This window comes from Miniopterus natalensis, chromosome 3 (assembly GCF_054644295.1).
Source record: "Miniopterus natalensis isolate mMinNat1 chromosome 3, mMinNat1.hap1, whole genome shotgun sequence".
NCBI lineage: Eukaryota > Metazoa > Chordata > Mammalia > Chiroptera > Miniopteridae > Miniopterus > Miniopterus natalensis.
The window spans coordinates 89,277,118-89,295,014 of record NC_142083.1 but is presented as its reverse complement, the minus strand read 5'-3'; the positions used below and the strand labels follow the sequence as shown (position 1 = coordinate 89,295,014).

Sequence of the window (17,897 nt, the reverse complement as noted above, 5' to 3'; positions counted from 1 at the left end):
ATATATAGTAGCTGCTCAACAAATAGATTTTGAATGACTAAATAAGAGAACATGTGGCTTCCAGCCCAGTGAAACCCCTGCCCCTCTCCTTAGTCCCAGGAGTTTGCAAGCCCTGCTTCAGTGACACTGCTGTGGGCTGACTGTTGTTGTTCCCTCCCCCAAACTCATGTGTTGAAGCCCTAACCCCAATGCGATGGTGTTTGGAGGTGGGGATCGGGTTAGGTAAGGTCACGAGGGCAGGCTCCTCACAATGGGATTAGCATCCTTATAAGAAGAAGAACCGAGAGAGCCCATTCTCCCTCCCCCCTTGAGGGTTAGTGAGGAGGCAGCAAGGCAGAAAGTGAGCTCTCAGCAGGAACCGAATATGCAGACACCTTGATCTCGCACATCTCAGCCTCGGAACAGTGCGAAATAAATGGCTTAAGCCGGGCGATCTGTTATATTTTGTTACAGCAGCCAGAGCAGACTAATACAGACACCTTGGCAGTTCGTCTCCTTTACTGATGTGTTAAACACTTGGCCCCTGCATGCTCGTCCTATATATTTAAAGGGTAAAAAAATAGCAAAGAATTTGTCAGCACTTCTCCGCCCGTCAGCCTCATTCCTGTCTGAGGAATCTCATCTTTGCAGCAGAGCATTGAATTCACTCGAGCTGAGGGAAATGGGATGTTTTTCTTAAATCTGTGTCACCTGCCTGTGGAGTCAGCCCCGCCGAGCTAGGAAGGAGGCATTAACGGCATCCGAAGCTGTGTGATTAACTTATTTGTCTGCCTACAGAGCTCCAGTGAAAAAGCACGAAGCTGAGAGAGTCGGGACGAGCCCGTTTTGCAACGGGATTGCGAGCAAAGCCGAGACGTGGCTTTTAATTCGCAGTCCCTGGGCTTACCATTATTATTATTTTTCATGGAAAATAACTTTGCACAATCTTGCTCCATTTTAAATGGAGAATATGCAATATTGTCTAATGCAGGGTATGAAGTTGATTTAGTATGCATGATTTTCTCTGCTCCCCCCCGTCCCTTTCTTTGGTTCTTTGTACACATTCAATATAGTTACATTTTTGCTTAGAACATATATATTTTCCCCCTGAACTTTTCTCGATTGCTTTTTTATCAGGTTTACAAATCAAATCAAATAGGTATATTGCAGAGCTCTGTGATATTATTTTCTGAGCGTATAGTACAATGTATTGAATTATGCCAGTCCATGCTTTGCTCCAACTATTCTCTGCAGATTGAGAGAGAGGGGCTGTGGGCCCCGTAAATTCACTTGGCGCCTGGAATTACTGGCTAAATCAAGACCGCCATTCAGGCTGCAAGGAGAGACGGAGCAAGTGTTGGTTACACAAATCAATTTGGTCCAAAGTTCATCACAGTGGGTACTCGACCATCGCTCACATCATATTGTCAACTTAATCAAATAATGCCTCAAAGACACTCGCAGCTCTTCTCGCTGAGAAAATGGATGAGGGAGAGGCAGCTGGCTCTTCAAAAGCACACTTTTTATTTAACACTATTAAGAGGTTTGTGCACAGAGAGAATTAAGCCTGTAGGAGAGGGAAGATGCTGAATATTCAGTAGGCCGGCTGGGGGGAAACTGTGCCACATTAGCATCTCATCTCCGGTGCTGGGTTTTGATACCTGGGTGGCAGACTCGAGGATGCTCGTGGACAAAGCTGGACCCAGAGAGGTTTCCTGGAATGCTGTGGGCAAGATTTACTGAGTGCCTACTCTGTGCCTCGGTAAAAGACTTCAAAAATATATTCAATAGGGTGTGTCTTTGGGATGGTTATATTCTAGTAAGACAGAGAGGCAAATAAACTGATTTTATTTTATTTTTTTAGTATATCTTTATGGATTTCAGAGAGAGGAAAGGAGAGGGGGAGGGAGAGATAGAAACATCAATGATGAGAGAGTCATTGATCGGCTGCAGCCCGCAACCCGGGCCTGTGCCCTGACCGGGAATCGAACCCCGATCGCCTGGATACTAGGTCGACGCTCAACCGCTGAGCCACACCCAGCCGGGCAAACTGATGATTTTAAAAAACATATGGTTAATCAGGGTTCAACAGAGGTGAACACAGGACTCCAGGAGCTCTAAGGAGGCATCAGGATTGGTTACGTTATCGTTGATTGATTGTAATAGGGCCCTATTCACAGAGCTCATTCTGTTTCTGTCCAGACCTGGAGCACGGATGGTTAGAATGGCAGTGAATCTTTACTCCTCTATAAGAGTGCTTTGCACTTGCCTTCTAGAGCTGGGCTGTTTGGACCTTCCAGGACACCTTCACCTTGACCCTGGGAGGCCACTGAGGGCTGAAAAGATTCTAGGACATGGAATTACATATCCTAGGTTCAACCCTGGCTCTGCCATCTTTTTGCTATGTGACTTTGGACAGGTCACTTAACCTCCCTGAGTCTCAGCTTTCTGAATTGTTAAGGTGATTCTGTGGGACAAGGTATGAAAAACACCCAGCAAGATGCCTGGCTCACAGTAGGACCTCAGCACAATTCTATTTTAGATCCCCTATCCCAGACCCTTTAGGGGGTCCCACATTGGGCTTATAAGCGGTCAGTGGATGGTAATATTCAGCATCAAATGTTTCAACTCAGAAGAGGGGAGGGGCAAATGCCCTCCAGAGCAGTGATGCTCATCCAGGGGTCCATGGGTGTCTATGTATCCTTCAGGGAGTTTGTAAACTTCCTGAAATTCTATGTAAAATTCAGGCATATGTGCATTCTACCCCACCCCCAGGGAGCAGGTCCATCCATAACTTTCACAAAATCTTCAGTGTATCCATGAGCACAGAAGTAGGTTAAGAAATTTACCTACAGGCTGAAGAGAAATCCCGCCAGTAACAATGATATCAAGAATAATGATGGCAACTGCCATGGTCGAACCAGCCTCATGACAGGCCTGGTCCTATGTATGTGCTGTGTATTTATCTTTAATTCTCACAATACTCACATTTATTTCATCATCATTTTTTTTTTATTTTTTTACTTAAAACTTAGGTGCATAGAGTTGACTCCCAAATAATCATATCCCAAATTTTGAAGCCCCCCCCCCCATCACCACTGGCCAAGGGAAGACCTTACCTCTCTCTTTCCTTACTTTCTTCTATTTTAAACTCACTGTCCACTCCCATCCCCTGAGGACATGACACCACCACTGTAAAGCAGCAAGGTCCAACAGAGCTTTCTGCGGTGATGGAAACCTTGCTCGGTACCTAGGCTTCCTAAGGAGGGCGTGCATTCACTGCCACAACAAAGCACCACAATCTTAGTGACTCACGCAACACAAGTGTGTGACCTCACAGTTGTGGATGTCAGGGGTCTGGCATGAGCCTCACCAGGCCAATTCCACGATGTCTTCAGGATTTTATTTCTTCCTGCATGCTCTGGATAGGATCCCTTCCTTTGAATTTCATGGCTCCCAGAGGCCGTCCTAATTTTTTTGCCTCATGGTCCAGTGCCTCCAACTAGGAAGATAGCAGTGGCCGGTGAGCCTTTCTCAACTGTTACATCTCTCCCACTCTGGCTGCTGTTCTCCCCCCTTCCACTTGTAAAGACTCCAGTGACTCCACTGGGCCCACTGGATGATGCCCGATCATCTCCCTATTTTAAATCAGTTGATTACCCACCTAAATTCTCTCTGCAACCTTAATCCCCCTTTGTCATGTAGAGTAGCCTATTCACAGGTTCCAGGGTTTAGGACGTTAACATTGCTAAAGGCCATTATTCTATGGGCCACAGGTTTCTTTTGAGCCCTTGACATATGGCTGGTGTGAATATTGGGTTTGATTCTACTTTAGTTTGAACACTGATACTTAATTCAGTTATTAGAAACCTTTTAGGTATATTTTGAAAATCTTGGATATTTAACTGTCAATTTTTCAGGGCCTAAACACAGGTCAGGTACTTCCAGTGAAAATGGAATGTCCATATTGAGGTGATGAGCCATAAGTGCAAGTTTTACCCAAGATTTTGAGGATTGGGTACAAAAAAATAAAAAAAAACGATACAAAATACTGTTTGTACTGATTACATACTGAAATAATATTTTTGATAAATTAGATTAAAATAAATACATTCTTAAAATTAACTCATGTTTCTTTTTACTATTTTGAAGTATGGCTCCTAGAACATTGTATTTTAATTTTATATTTTATTTTTTCCTTTTTATTGAATTTACTGGGGTGACGCTTGTTAACAAAATTATACAGGTTTCAGGTGCACAATTCTACAACACGTCATCTGTACGCCGTATTGTGCATTTACCACCCCAAGTCAAGTCTCCATCCATCACCATTTATGCCCCTTATAGAAATTTTTAAATTGCATATGCGGCTCCCATTTTATTTTATTGGACGGGGCTGCTCTCAAGTGTCTCTCAAGTGTTGATCAACCATCCTTGAAAAGTAGCTAGTGCTGTGTTATGACTACATGTGTTTTTAATTTTCATCATGTAGGGGAGAAAAATCATTTTCCCTCTAGCCTTTTAGGTTCTTACATGAGACATTCCCTGCCCCCAGCAAGAAGAGAAAAACAACAGAAGTTTGCTAACATGTATACCTCCTACATACATGGGAGATACCCAGGAAAACTAAGTAAATCCTGAAAATCACCCAAGCCCCAACCTTAAATGCAATCTCCAGCTAAAGACAAAAGATGATTTGGGGCGGGCACTTACGGGAGGTTACGGGAAAGCAGACTTAACAAGGGTAACGTTGTTCTGCAGACTTAAGTCAGGCCTTCTCCATTGATAAGAGTTTGTGATTTAGGGTCATGTTCTCTTCTGGCCCAGGAAGACACCCTTACAGATAAAGATTTCCCTGATAGATGTAAATGTCCCTCACAAAAGGCACTTTGACTCTGTTTTCAGAGCTTCTCCTGTGTCTGCTGTTTCTCAAAAATAATCAGCTCAAGACAGTCCTTATGCCAAAGGGGTGTGTTTTGGGGTAGCTTAATTTGCTTTTTATCATCAAATATAATTTGATACAATTCTTGTTTTATTTCTAATCATTCCCTTCCCACACACACACACACACAACACTGTGCTTCCACATCTCTGATTTCTCTCAGAATTCTAATTCCTGCTGACAGCTTGACCACGTTTTCTCATCCATCCTTGTGACGGTCACCTACAGTGCGACCAGGAACTTGGAACCACACACAGCCCCGTGATGGAAATCTTGTATCCTTGCTTACAGCCTTGGAAACTGAAGCTCAGAAAGGTTTAGGGAGCTGGGCTAGCACGTGATGGAACTGGAGTTTAACTCCGAGATGTCCAGATGCAAAATTCCTCACCCCTCTCCACTCCCGGACACCCGGGCACCCTCGGGAGGTGGAGATGGCAGGCAGGCGAGCTGGGCACGTCTACACGGGCCTGGAGAAAGGCCGCCGTGGGGCGGGGCCGGAGCCTGCCAGGAGCACACTCCTCCACGACCATGCGGATTCTCTCCAACAGTCATCCCAGGATTGGTCGATATCAAAATCCAATTTCACCAGGATTAGCCTTGGGATGCTCAGAGCTATTCATTGAATTAGGAACGATTATAGCAGAGGGAGCCCCGCGGTTCTTTATTAAGGTCTTTGTGGAAGCACTAAGTGATCTGCGGGAGATTAAAGCACCAGTGGTGTTTTCTTAACATTTATAACCTACGCCGATATCTGGGGAGTTTGTTTATTAGGAAAAATTCTGTGGCACACATCCTGCCTCCTAATAGGGCCTTTGAACTGGGCCGGAGCACAAGCCGGCTTTGCCATCCTGATGAGCCTGTTTGGGAAACTCCCCCATGTGCTGCCTGGAGGCCCACCTCTGGAGGTTCATGGACTTTCCATCCATGTGGGGTCCTGTGGCCTCTCCTGCGTGGTGGGGAGACTGCATCTCAGAGCCTTCTGCATCCCTGGGCCTGTGAAATAAGGAACACAGGCTGATGGTTATTGATACTAATAATAACAATAACAATAATGCCCCCTGTTGTGCATAGGGCTTAACTGTCCCAAAGCCTTTGGTGCCATTACCCCACGTCAAAGGGCCCAGGACAGATATAAACTTATTTTACAAATATGCAAATGAAGGCCCAGAGACGTGAAGTTAGCAGTCCTGCAGCTCAGCCATAGCAAAACCAAGCCTATTACTTACACCTCAGATATTTACGTGAGAACTTACCGTGCACTCTAGGTCAGCAGATTCAACGGGCGAAATCTCCCTCCTCCCTTCCCTCCTGCACCAGGAGACGTTTGAACCTCAGAAGATATTTTTAGTTGCTCCAGCTCAGGGGTGTAGCACTGGCGCCTAGTGGATGGAGGGCAGGGGTGTTTCTGAGATCCTCCCGTGCACAGGACAGCCCCCCATCAAAGAGTCAGCCAGCCCCCAACGTCAACATTTCTGTCCCCGAGAAACTGCTCTTGAGGGCGAGGGCAAAACAGTGGACGCTTCCACAGTCCCTACTCACCTGCAGCTTATATTCTGGTGGGGAAGGCAGACACTACACATTCACAGAAGCATGTAACACAAAGGTAAGAAGTAGGATGTGCTGTGTCAAAAAATCAACGGGCAAGGAGAGCAGAGGTGCTGATGCAGCTGGTTTAGATAATGGGACCAGTGATGACCTCTAATGGGTGATGTCTGGGCAGAGAACCTGGCCTCTGACCTTCTGATCTCCCAAACCTGCTTATGAGGAGCATTTCCAATTCAACTGGGTCCCACTCCAGAGCCAAGTGACTTTTAAAAATCGGACATGGGTCAATCAAGAGTTCTTCCTTCAGCAGTGAATTTTCACTGAGCCTGGACATGCACCAGCCTTGGAGGAGGCACCTATAAACCAGATGGTCCCTGCCTTTCAGAAATATACATTCTACGTGTTTGGTCCCCTGAACAAGTTTCTTAGCTTTTTCATATTATTTTATTTTTGTTTTTAGAAAGTCACTCTGTGTCTTTACCATAAAATCCAACAAGCTTCTTAGGGATACTGCAATGGCTCGGCCCATCTGTGTGATGGACAGTGCTGGGCTCAGGGAACCTGCAGACAAGTCCTTGTCCTTAGAGAGTGCCGATGGCTTTGGGAGGCCAGTGGGGGGCTTCTCAGCCCAGCATCCTTGCATCCAGAGGCAGGGGGTGGAAAGGCAGCCTGCAAACCTGGGCTGGTGAAGGGAAGACTCAAGTCTCCTGTCTATTTTGGGAACTCATTAAAGTGACCAGTGTGACAGATGGGAGCCTGGGGCAGCTCTGGCAGGAATGGATATTCTCCTGTATACCGGACCTGGTTTGAGGCCAACCCTTTAGATGGCCTCATGCAGCCTGATGGGGTATGAAGTGCATTCACTCCTGATAACAGCTACTCACTCCACATCCACTTGGGGTTTGTTTATGGGGGACTAGTGGGTTTAATGGTGGCTTTAAAAAAATACGTCCATGCCCTGGTTTAATAGTGGCTTTAAAAAAATATGTCCATGTCCTGACCTTCACAAACCTGCGAATGTGACCTTATTTGGAAAAGGGGTATTTGAAGATGTGATTAAGGATCCCGAGACGAGACCATTCTAGATTTAGGGGGAGCTCTAAACCCATCGACTACTGTCCATATAAGAAGAAAAAGGCAGAGGGAGATTTGAGCCTCAGACGCAGATGGGGAAGAAGGCCATGTGACCATGAAGGTGGACATTAGAGAGATGCAGTCCGGAGGCCACCAGAAGCAGGAAGAGAGGAAGGATTCTCTCCTCGAGCCTAGGGAGGGGACGTGGCCCTGGAGGCAGCTTCTTTGTAGACTTCTGGCCCCCACAGCTTGAGAAAATAAATATCTTGCATGAAGCCACCGAGTGCATGGTGATTTTTAGGAGACTAATTTTAGAGGGTCATGAAGCACAGGCATGTTCTGAATCTGTAGCTCGCACCCCAATAGAGTCAACGTGAGGGTCAGCAGGGATCCCTCCCCTGGGTCTCACCCTGAGACGTGCTGGAGGCTGTGCAGGAGCTGTTTTGTTCACTTCCTATTGCATTAGGTCCTCCCTGCAATCTAGTCCTTTGTGTTAAATCCCACTGCATAACCAGACATGCTCAGTCTGGGGGGGGGGGGAAATTCTGTTGTTCTCTCTCAACCTCTCCATTGTCTGAACACTTTAAAAAATTTTTTTACATGTTATCTTTAAAAATTACTTTTAACACACAGGTATTCCTACATAGCAATTTATGAGCATTTGTATATATGTGCATGCTACAAAATAATTAATTGGGCGCTATATGTTTTTATCAAAGGAAACAACACAAAGATTTCTCCAAAGTCGTGTTGGACTAAAGATGATTCATTTTAATTTTCACATGAGCGGCATAATGCTATTAATCATTTAATATGTTTAATCATAACCTCTGTAATTCCTAATTAGGTTTACTAAGCTGAAACATCCAGCAGTTACGCACAAATCCAAATCCAAGTTTCCTTCTTGGTGCGAAGGTATACGGGAAGGAGCTCGTTGCAATTTGCGTTTGAACAGCAACTTCCAGTAGGAGGGAAAAAGCAGATGAAAGTTGCAGTCTCAGCTGCTGCTTCTGCAGACTTAAGAATACCAAGACCCCTGACCCCCCCCCCCCCCCCAGAAGGGACAATCCCATGGTTCAGGGTCCTTTGCATCTCCTGGACATGCAACCAAATCTCACTGCCAGCAGAGAAAATGCAGCTCCTGTTCTTTCTGTTTGCGTATCAATATGTGTCTTCGACGATCGCTGGAAGGTGGCGGGGCGGGTCGCTCCCTTGTGCATGCTTTCGTTTATTCATACACTTGTCATCCGTTCCCCCGTCTAGTCGGTGGGTCAGCCAGTGGTCAAACAGGCTTTGTCATGTGTGCACCGAGCTCCTGTGCGGGCCCACTCAGAGCCTCTCTGCTTTGCTCCCATTCTTTTAGCAGACAGATGACGCAGCGCCGACGGATGGCCAGCCCCAGACACAACCTTCTGAAAACACAGAAAACAAGTCGCAGCCCAAGCGGCTGCACGTCTCCAACATCCCCTTTCGGTTCCGGGATCCCGACCTCCGACAAATGTTTGGTGTAAGTACTGCTCTTGTTCTCTGCGGTGCTGCTCTGGGCCCCAGAACCTTCCGTCCATGTAAGTTCTTGACATTTATGATTTGAGGGGGAGATGCTTAAACAGGGGCAAGGCGGGGATTTTACGTCCTGTTTTGTGGCTATAGGGTGGTTAGGATCTGTGTATGACTTTAGCATAAATTTCTTTGCACGTCCACCGTGTTTCCATTTTGCCAAATGGTCTCCTTCTAATTAGTCACTTGAATATCAAATGGAAAATTAACTCCCAGATAATACACTGTTGAAACAAGCCTATTGGCGATCCCAAATTGAGGGGCCTGGACCCCATGTCATGGCTAAAATAAACATTGTGTCTCAATTTGGTCCTCTCTATGGCGGTTGCCACATCGTGGGGACACACTCAAGCACGCCTTACTCTTCCCAGGCACTGTGCGTTTAGGCATCTGATGCAGCTGTAGAGAATTGGTTCTGCCTAAAGCTTCGTGAAAAGACAAAGCAAAAGCTAGAGGGTTCTAAGCCTGACCTACACCCTGCGGTATGCATTCTCCTGGCATCGGCGATGAGGGTTCAGAGGTTCCTATGTTGTTTGCAAGAAATGACAGCCTTGCCCAGGCACCGTGGCGAAACGCAGAGACAGGCAGAAGCCACCACCAACCCAGAGAAAAGAAACGATAGGGTTGCTTCCTCATGGGACATCATGACCCGGACAATATTTCTGGACAATATGTATGCTGTCCACCTCGGGGAGGGATGAGCTTGCCATTTCTTCGGGTTCATTTTCACCGAGGGACAAAGCTGTGATGGGCGTGGATATTACGCACGTTTGCAGGTGTAGTCGGTCTGTCCAGGACAGCCCAGCAACCGTGGGAGTATCTGCGGATTCAACGAACAGAACTATGTTCTTAACATTTGACTGAGAGTAGAGGTTGGCTGCAGGAGAGTCTTCTTCTAAGAGCTTTTGGATGGATACAGATATGACAAAAGGAGTAAGGAAAAGCCCAGCTTTCGTGTCCAGTTCTGGGCAGAGTAGGTCTCAGTCCCCATGCGAGAAGGGAGCGCTGGCTCGTTGCCCTGCGAGTGGGGGTTAGCGTGCTCCTTTTATTTCCTTAACATGCCTGATGTTTATCAAGGGTGCATCTGACACAGAAGCAGAACAAACGTCCTCATATTTAAGATACCCGGACTTGAATCCTGACATTTCAGAGGAAAAGGTCAGCTTCTGCACTTTCATCTCTCTCATTTGGTAATAACCTTGAGTTGAGCCCTCTAACTGTTGCAGAGCAGAGGTACCCTCGGGCACTTTCAGGTCAAAGATGACTTTGAAAAGTGCAGAGCATTGGAAGTTAAAGTGGAGGTTAAGTATGTGTGGAGCGGTGGGACCAGATCTGAGTGATGGGAAGCCTGAGGAATTGGATTCCTTTTGCCATATCAGGTTAGGAAGCCGTCTTACTCTTCAGTCCGTCTTGACACAGCAAGTGTCACTGGGGTGGTGGCTTTGAATTTGGTCCTCTGGATGACCATCTGGTGCTCTTTTATGGTGTCACTCATTGTAGCACACCCTAATTCCCACCCCTGAGGGTGCTCTTTACCCCTTGGTCTTCTGGGTTATCTTGAAAGTTACCGGAAAGTTGGAGAGGCATTCAAAATATTCATAGCTAGTCTGGCCGGTGTGGCTCAGTGGTTGAACGTTGACCTATGAACCAGGAGGTCATGGTTTGATTCCTAGTCAGGGTGCATGCCCAGGTTTTAGGCTCGGTCCCCAGGAGGGAGCGTGCAGGAGGCAGCCAATCGATGACTATCATTATTGATGTTTCTATCTCTCTCTCCTTCTCTTTTCCTCTCTCTGAAATCAATAAAAACATATTTTAAAAAATATTCACAGCTAGAACTCCCAGAGAAGTGATCCTGGGTGCCTTAATATGTGAGCCTCTCTACTCTTACAGGAGTAGGGCAGGTGGCACAGAGCAAAGCCTTGCCAAAAGATCAGTCATACTATCAGATGTCAAACTTTGATCAAAATCTACCGGTTTCACAGCCACTTTTTGTAAAAGTCAAAATTGTCAAGCAACTGACAAGATGTCGACTTGATAAGATGATAGATACACTTACTATTTGTGCATTACGAAAACACAGCATGAATTCTGTAATACTAAAATTGATTTTGTTTATCACAAACAGCATCTGTGTCCATTAGAAAAGCATGCAAGTTTTTTATAGGTTTCATCCATAAAAATTATTGGGCACATATGGATTCCTGGTCTCTGCAATAACTCTGAGGCCTCCTTGGCTTGTAGCCATCATTTTGAAGAAATGTAATTTTAACACTAAAAAAAAAATCTATGCTTCCTGGCCAAACATTGGTGGTGACAAGCCGATTCCGGCCATATGATACATTAAGTGGCATGAATCACATTGAAAGGTATCTCTAAACATGCTGACTGGCTGCCCACACCCCAGTTGAGAGACTTAAGCATGAGGCTATCTTCTCTCCTTTTGGTGGCATATTTTGCTTTTGTCCCTTTACTTTGGCAGAAGCTACAATGACAGTGATGATGTTGAAAAACCCTCACAAAGACCTCCGTGCTTTTCTCCTTTGTCTCTTTTCTTAAATATGGCCGAGGAATTTCAAACTCAAAACACAAGACAAAAAAGCAGCCTCCTTTCTCAAACTGCCTAAAACCTGGCAGTGTCCATACAACTTCTGTAGCCACTAATAATTCAATCAGGAAGTTTGCAACCTCTGGGGGCCTAGTGGTTACCACAGTGCCTCACATTTTATTTTTCCTTTGTGGCTCCAGGACCTCTTCGTTGCCATTCTGGTTACCTTTTCTTCCACGTGCACTTCATATTCTTTGCTTTCTCTTCTCTTTGGAGACATTCATTTCTGTGTTTGTCATGGACTCTTCTAGCTTATTATAGATTTCCTTTATTATTTCTTTTAAAACGCATCATCCCTTGGTCAAGCAGTTATGTAGCCACAATATCCAAAGTAGAAGTCTTTTTAAAGCACCGGTTGGGGTGAGAGTGGATGGATCTAACATGTGATCAGGGCATCTGTTCTAGATATTTCACTGGAAGGAATGTTGGTCCTGGCCTGGCTACTTGGATCATTCATGAGCCTGTACTTCCTTTACATTGAGTTCTTGATGATCCCATTAAAGGGATGTATGGATTTCCACCGGATTAATTATAATATCTTGCTTCTGAACACGAAGCTTAATTTAACCTAAAATTCAAAATTTAAGCATTTCTGGGTTTGGGAAGAGAGAGGTGGTTATAATTTATCCAGACCACTAACAACACATTCCATTGTAGAATTATTTTCAGAAACAGCTGCTCATGGAGTTCAGGTTTCAAATTTGCACAGCACCCTTCCTGTCACAGCCTTGCTTTTGTTATTAAAATACAGACTCACTGGGTATGTGTGTGATCCACCGAAGTCTCTCTTGATGGTCACCCAGAAACCAGACCACATGACTTTCCGAACATGCAAAAGAAGCTTTCGTAGTAATAAAATAGAGAGTTAGAGATGGCTGCACCCTCAGTGTTAATGCCGGAGTCCGTTCCATCCGCTGTGATGCTATAAGCAGCAAAGCCATTTGTTTGGACGTGGCACGGTGCCTCCTGTGTCTGCATTCTGAACATGCAGCTGACCTCAGGAAAACTCAGGTGATGCCTTTTCTTAGCCTCCCTGTACACTCTTTGAACTAACCTTCACTTTCATGTTTCAGGCTGAATCCATTGAACATCTTGCACAGTTTTTTCAAAGAAATATTATTTGATCTGAGAATGTCTACAAATGCCTGGTACATATTTGCCCATGTGCCTGCCTGTGAGCTCCCGGGTTTCGCTCTCGGTGCAGCCGCTGAGACACCCTCGCGTGGATCCCCAGGCGCTGCTGAACGCAGCTGAACATTGGTGTTGAGCAAACAAATGCTAGTTCTGTCTGCGAATGAGTCGTGTCTATTTAAACTGAAAATGTGCCAGCTGTGTTTACATCATTAGTACCAAACTTCCCAATTAAACTGTTGATACTATAAATATAGTACACAACTGTCTCAGGAATGGGGCTGACATCAGCATTCTTCTTAAGGCTTGTTTCCTTGGCTCTGAGAATCATCAGCCCCATGGCAGCCGCCAAAGAGGCAAACGTTTGAGACCATTTGGGGGCATATGGTGTCATCGTTTAATTTAGGGAAAGACACATGCTGAGATTACTCTTTGGTTGGTTCTTTCTCAACCGGATCTTATTTTAAAGGAAGTGTTTTTATGTTGGCTGCTTAGGGAATGTTCCATAGATGACATTTGCTTCATGGCTTTGGAAGAAGTCCTTTTCGAGCTTCTCAATCCATAAATGTGTATGTTTTCAGGCTCTTATGCCTGAAATACACATGATGGCATCTGTGTGGACTGACTTTTCTAAGGTTACATCAAAATTACTGCTTCCAAGTAGTTCACCAAGCTGGAGGGTTTTTTACTGTGAAATTTAGCTCACCTTTCAATGGCAAACCCTTCATTGCCCAAATCTGAAAGTTTTCTTTCTCTGTTCTTAATGATTTTTCTCTGCCCAAATCTAGGGCACTGAGAATGCTCTGTAGCCAAGTATTCTCTTGACCAAAAGACCATTTGAGTGTCTAAAAATTACAGGGTGAGCTAGCTGCATGTTTCTTGGTATTTCCATTGTATGGGAAGACCTCATTTTATTGCACTTCACTATGTTGTGCTTTGCAGATAGGGCATTTTTCTACAAATTGAAAATAAGACCCTCCACCAGCAAAAAGATTACGACTCGCAGAAGGCTCAGATGACGGTTAGCACTATTTAGCCAATAAAGTATTTTTAATTAAGATATGTATATTTCTTAGACATAATGCTATTACACACTCAACAGACTACAGTATAGTGTAAACATGTTTCATATGCATTGGGAAACACAAAAATCATGTGACCAGCATTATCGCAAGATAATTGCTTTATTGCCCTGGCCTGGAACTGAACCCGAGGAGTGCCTGTCCATGTAGCATCCTTCCAGCTCCCCTTTTAGGTGACCCTTGTCTTCTTGATTCCTGCCTGTCCTTCTCCTTCTTTGGGAAGTAGAGAAGCACTTCTGTTCCTCAAGAAAAATCCAACTCTGTGACCCCCCAGCTGGGAACATATCCTGAGCAATGGACACGTTTCAGTGGCACAGGATGACATAGCTTTGGGTTTCCTTTTCTCATAGTCAGAACTACTTTCATTTCAAGGTTTTGAGCTATTTACATCCAACTACTGTATGCATATGTTTTTCTGTCTTTCCAAGTAAGACAGAATTATTTATATATTTCAGTGGATAGCCTCTGTTTGCTCCAAATAATTTTTATTTTCTTGAGTCTTAGCAGGACCACCTGGACACTCACTCTCAGGGCCCCCGAGCGTTCCAGGACTGATGCTCCGCGGGAGGGCAAGTTGCCCTCAGTAATCTGTGTTCAGATTGTCCCTTCTCTGTCTCACCCCTCCCTCCCTCCCAGCCACTCTGTCGTCTGTGACATAGAGGCTACTCCACGCTCTCCACGCAGGGGAGAGAGACAGAATACAGTCTCCTAGAGTAATAAAGGATGCAATGAAAATCCAGGCTGCAGAAGCCAATGGAACAATCGGAAAGCTCAAAATTAAGGAGAAAGAAGATGGAAGCATTACTTCATGTTACCCTGTTTACTTTTTAATCACTACCGTGAACATTTGCTCTCATTCTGCATGTAAAATTGCCATCTTATTTTGCCCTGGGCCATGCCGCCTACGTTTATGCCACCCTCTCCCACCTGCCCTCAAAACCACCCACTCGACTTCATGTGACTGAAGAAAACCGACAGGATTCCAGGGTCAAGGAGATGGATTTGGGTTAGCAGATGCTTCTGGTTTCAGGGTGCGCACCTCTTCTTTTTTAAAGTGTGAATCAGGGATTGCTTGATATCCTTTCTCAGGAGGATACCAGATTTAGCAGATACGATAGTTGAATTTGAATTTTAGATAACAAGTATTTTATAAAGTATAAGTGTGTCCCCAGTATTGTCATTTTCAGAGTATAATTACTCTTAAAAATCTGAAATTTAGCCCGGCTGGGGCGTGGCTCAGCGGTTGAGCTTCGACCTGGGATCCAGGCGATCGGGGTTCGATTCCCGGTCAGGGCACATGCCCGGGTTGCGGGCTGCAGCTGATCAATGACTCTCTCATCATTGAGGTTTCTATCGCTCTCTCCCCCTCTCCTTTCCTCTCTCTGAAATCAATAAAGATATATTTTTAAAAAAATTTGAAATTTAAATCTAACAAGGCATCTGTATTAACCATGACTGTCCCATTTATTTGTCATCTGAAACTGTGTTCCTAGACTGGACTATGTGGAGTCACCTTCCCTTTTTATGGAAGGCATTCGTTCTAATTGTCTGAAATCTGTTTGTTTGGCAACACGGAGAATCATCTGGAGAGAAGCACATCTCAGCCAGAGGACTAGTCACAACTCTGCCTATGTTTCGGTTCTGATGGGCGCTTGGATAGTGGAGCTCGCTTTTCTCTCTTTGTACTTTACTTCTCTCACTTGGCCTGGCTGTTTCTAGCTTTTATCGGGGCTGGGGGCCCAAATCCTCAACCTCATATTCTATTTGGACATTTTACTACCCAAATCCCACTCCATCAAGGGTTTTCCAGCAGTGATTAGTGGAGCAGCCGAGGAGGGTCAGTGGCTGCCTTAGCCATTGCTCATCTTTGCTGCTCAGTGCCTGGGAAAGCAATGCTGCACACATAAAGGGAGGAAAATAAAATTCCCCTCCTACCTGTCGTGTTCCAGGCCCCTACTACGAAATCTCACTCAGTGGGATATGGCATAATATGGAAATCACATGTGTAGTTGTTTTTTTTCTCTTGGTTCAAGTGCATTGCTTAATGATAGAATGAAATAAAATGTATACCCTTGTATATTAAAAGAAAAAAAGGATTCTGGCTCAGGGTACCATTCCCAATGTGCATAATACGATTTACTCCATTTCTCTCCTTGCTTATAAAATATTTCTGTTTCTTTGCAGCAATTTGGTAAAATCTTAGATGTTGAAATTATTTTTAATGAGCGAGGCTCAAAGGTAAGCAATTTAATTCACTTTAGAATTGTTTAGCTTATTTTAAAACGCTTGTGATGAATGATGGGAAACAACTGCACTGTTTTAATCAGCACATTGTGAAAATACTCTTCAGGGGGATTCCCTTAGAGACCACGCCAAGTTTCCCAAATGGTGGGAAATACCTTGGGTTCAATTTAAAATATATAAGGGGCTAATTTAGAATTGCTGCTTCATATCTATCCATCTATCTATTTATATATCGAGTTTCCAAGGGAAAATTACCCATGCTTAAAAAAATAATGCTGTCGCTACATTTTTGTTTTTCAGTGATAATTATGTTCTTTATATTAAAAAGTGAGTTGATAGTCTCATGCGCAGGTAAATATGTGATTATTCTGTATTAACAAAGTGCAGTTCTTTTCCTGGGTTGTAGGGGACAAACTTTCCTATACGCCAACCTTTTGAAGACAGTTTTATTCATTAATATGTCTGCCGATTCACATTTTGCGATTTGCCCCTGCTTTCATTCTGTTTTTTCTGAGGAAACCAAATTTTAGGTTGATTTTCCTAGAGCACACAGCATTAGTAAAAATCGGTGGTTACATAGAGAGGATCTGGCACTTTCAAAATGGAACTATGCTGGGGGAAAACAATAAAGGCGAGACCCTTCCAAGGCGTCGTCTGTATCGGTGGTCACCTAAGTGTGGTCCCCAGACTGGCAGCGTCAGCATCACCTAGGGTGTGATTAGAAATGAAATTCTCAGGCTCCCAACCAGATCTAGTGAATCAGAAACTCGGAAATTGGGGCCCAGCCAGCTGCGTTTTAACTAACCTTCCAGGCCTATGATGAAAGCTCTGAGCATTGTGTGTTCCTGTTCTAGGCAAATGCCAACACTTCCTCTGCACGCCCAGCGCCCCTCTGCCCACTGGTGTCCTGCGGCTGCTAAAGTGTCCTCCCCCCACCCGCACCCGCAGGAAACTCAGGAACCCCGACAGGGTCCCCTTAGGAAACGGTGCGCTTGGCATAGCAGCGGATGCTGAGTGATAACAGGGGAAGGTGCCAAAAAGGCCTCGCAGCGGCCTCAGCAGCCACATGGGGAGCTCTCGGTGACGGTGCCCGTTTCCAGAGCACACCTCCAGGCTGTCGGGGGGTTAAGCTCCTTTCCTGCCTCCTCGGACTCTGAAAGAGGATGTTAAGACAAAGTGCTTACCAGACACAGAGGATACTGTTTAGCCCCATTACGCTCCTTACACGGGCGCTTTGGGACAAGTCAGCATCCAGGGGGGCCACTAGGAACAACTGGTTTTATCTAAGGTGGCAAGTGCCAGCCTCTTGGGTATAGTAACCACGTCTTCCCCAAGAAGCAAACATTTGAATTTATTATTTCTTGGACAGTCTGTACCCCTCGCTCCTAAGTAGATTTAGTATTAACTGAGTAGGATAATGCTGATTGCATTGAGGGAAGAAACTTCCAGTGTTTTCTTCCGGCCCAAATGATGTTGTGATATTCCAGATGAGTACAATAAACCCGTCCGTTATGGTCCCTATCGGGGCCTGCTAGTTCTGCTGGTTCAGGGACCTTGTCACTGTAATTTCCTATCTTTTACAGTCATTCTTGTAATATGTCAGCAGCCTGACCTCTAGGCTGGGGGACAGAGAGACTCACTCTCTTTCTGCTCCTCGTATGAAAGTCATTTCTTCCCCTGCAAAGCCAAGTGCACAAAGGGAAATTGTACCCAGGCTAATCCCTTCTACCCAGGCCTG

At 45.0% G+C, this 17,897-nt stretch overlaps 1 protein-coding gene across 1 annotated transcript in view; it reads left to right on the top strand.

Annotated features, from left to right (window-relative positions):
- LOC107526816 (RNA binding fox-1 homolog 1) overlaps window positions 1-17,897 on the top strand; it is a 180,058-nt gene that overhangs the window by 50,671 nt on the left and 111,490 nt on the right. Inside the window, exons 3-4 of the mRNA XM_087815209.1 lie at window positions 8,904-9,047; window positions 16,100-16,153. Coding sequence (XP_087671335.1) covers window positions 8,904-9,047; window positions 16,100-16,153 — 198 coding nt within the window. The remainder of the gene's footprint in view (window positions 1-8,903; window positions 9,048-16,099; window positions 16,154-17,897) is intronic.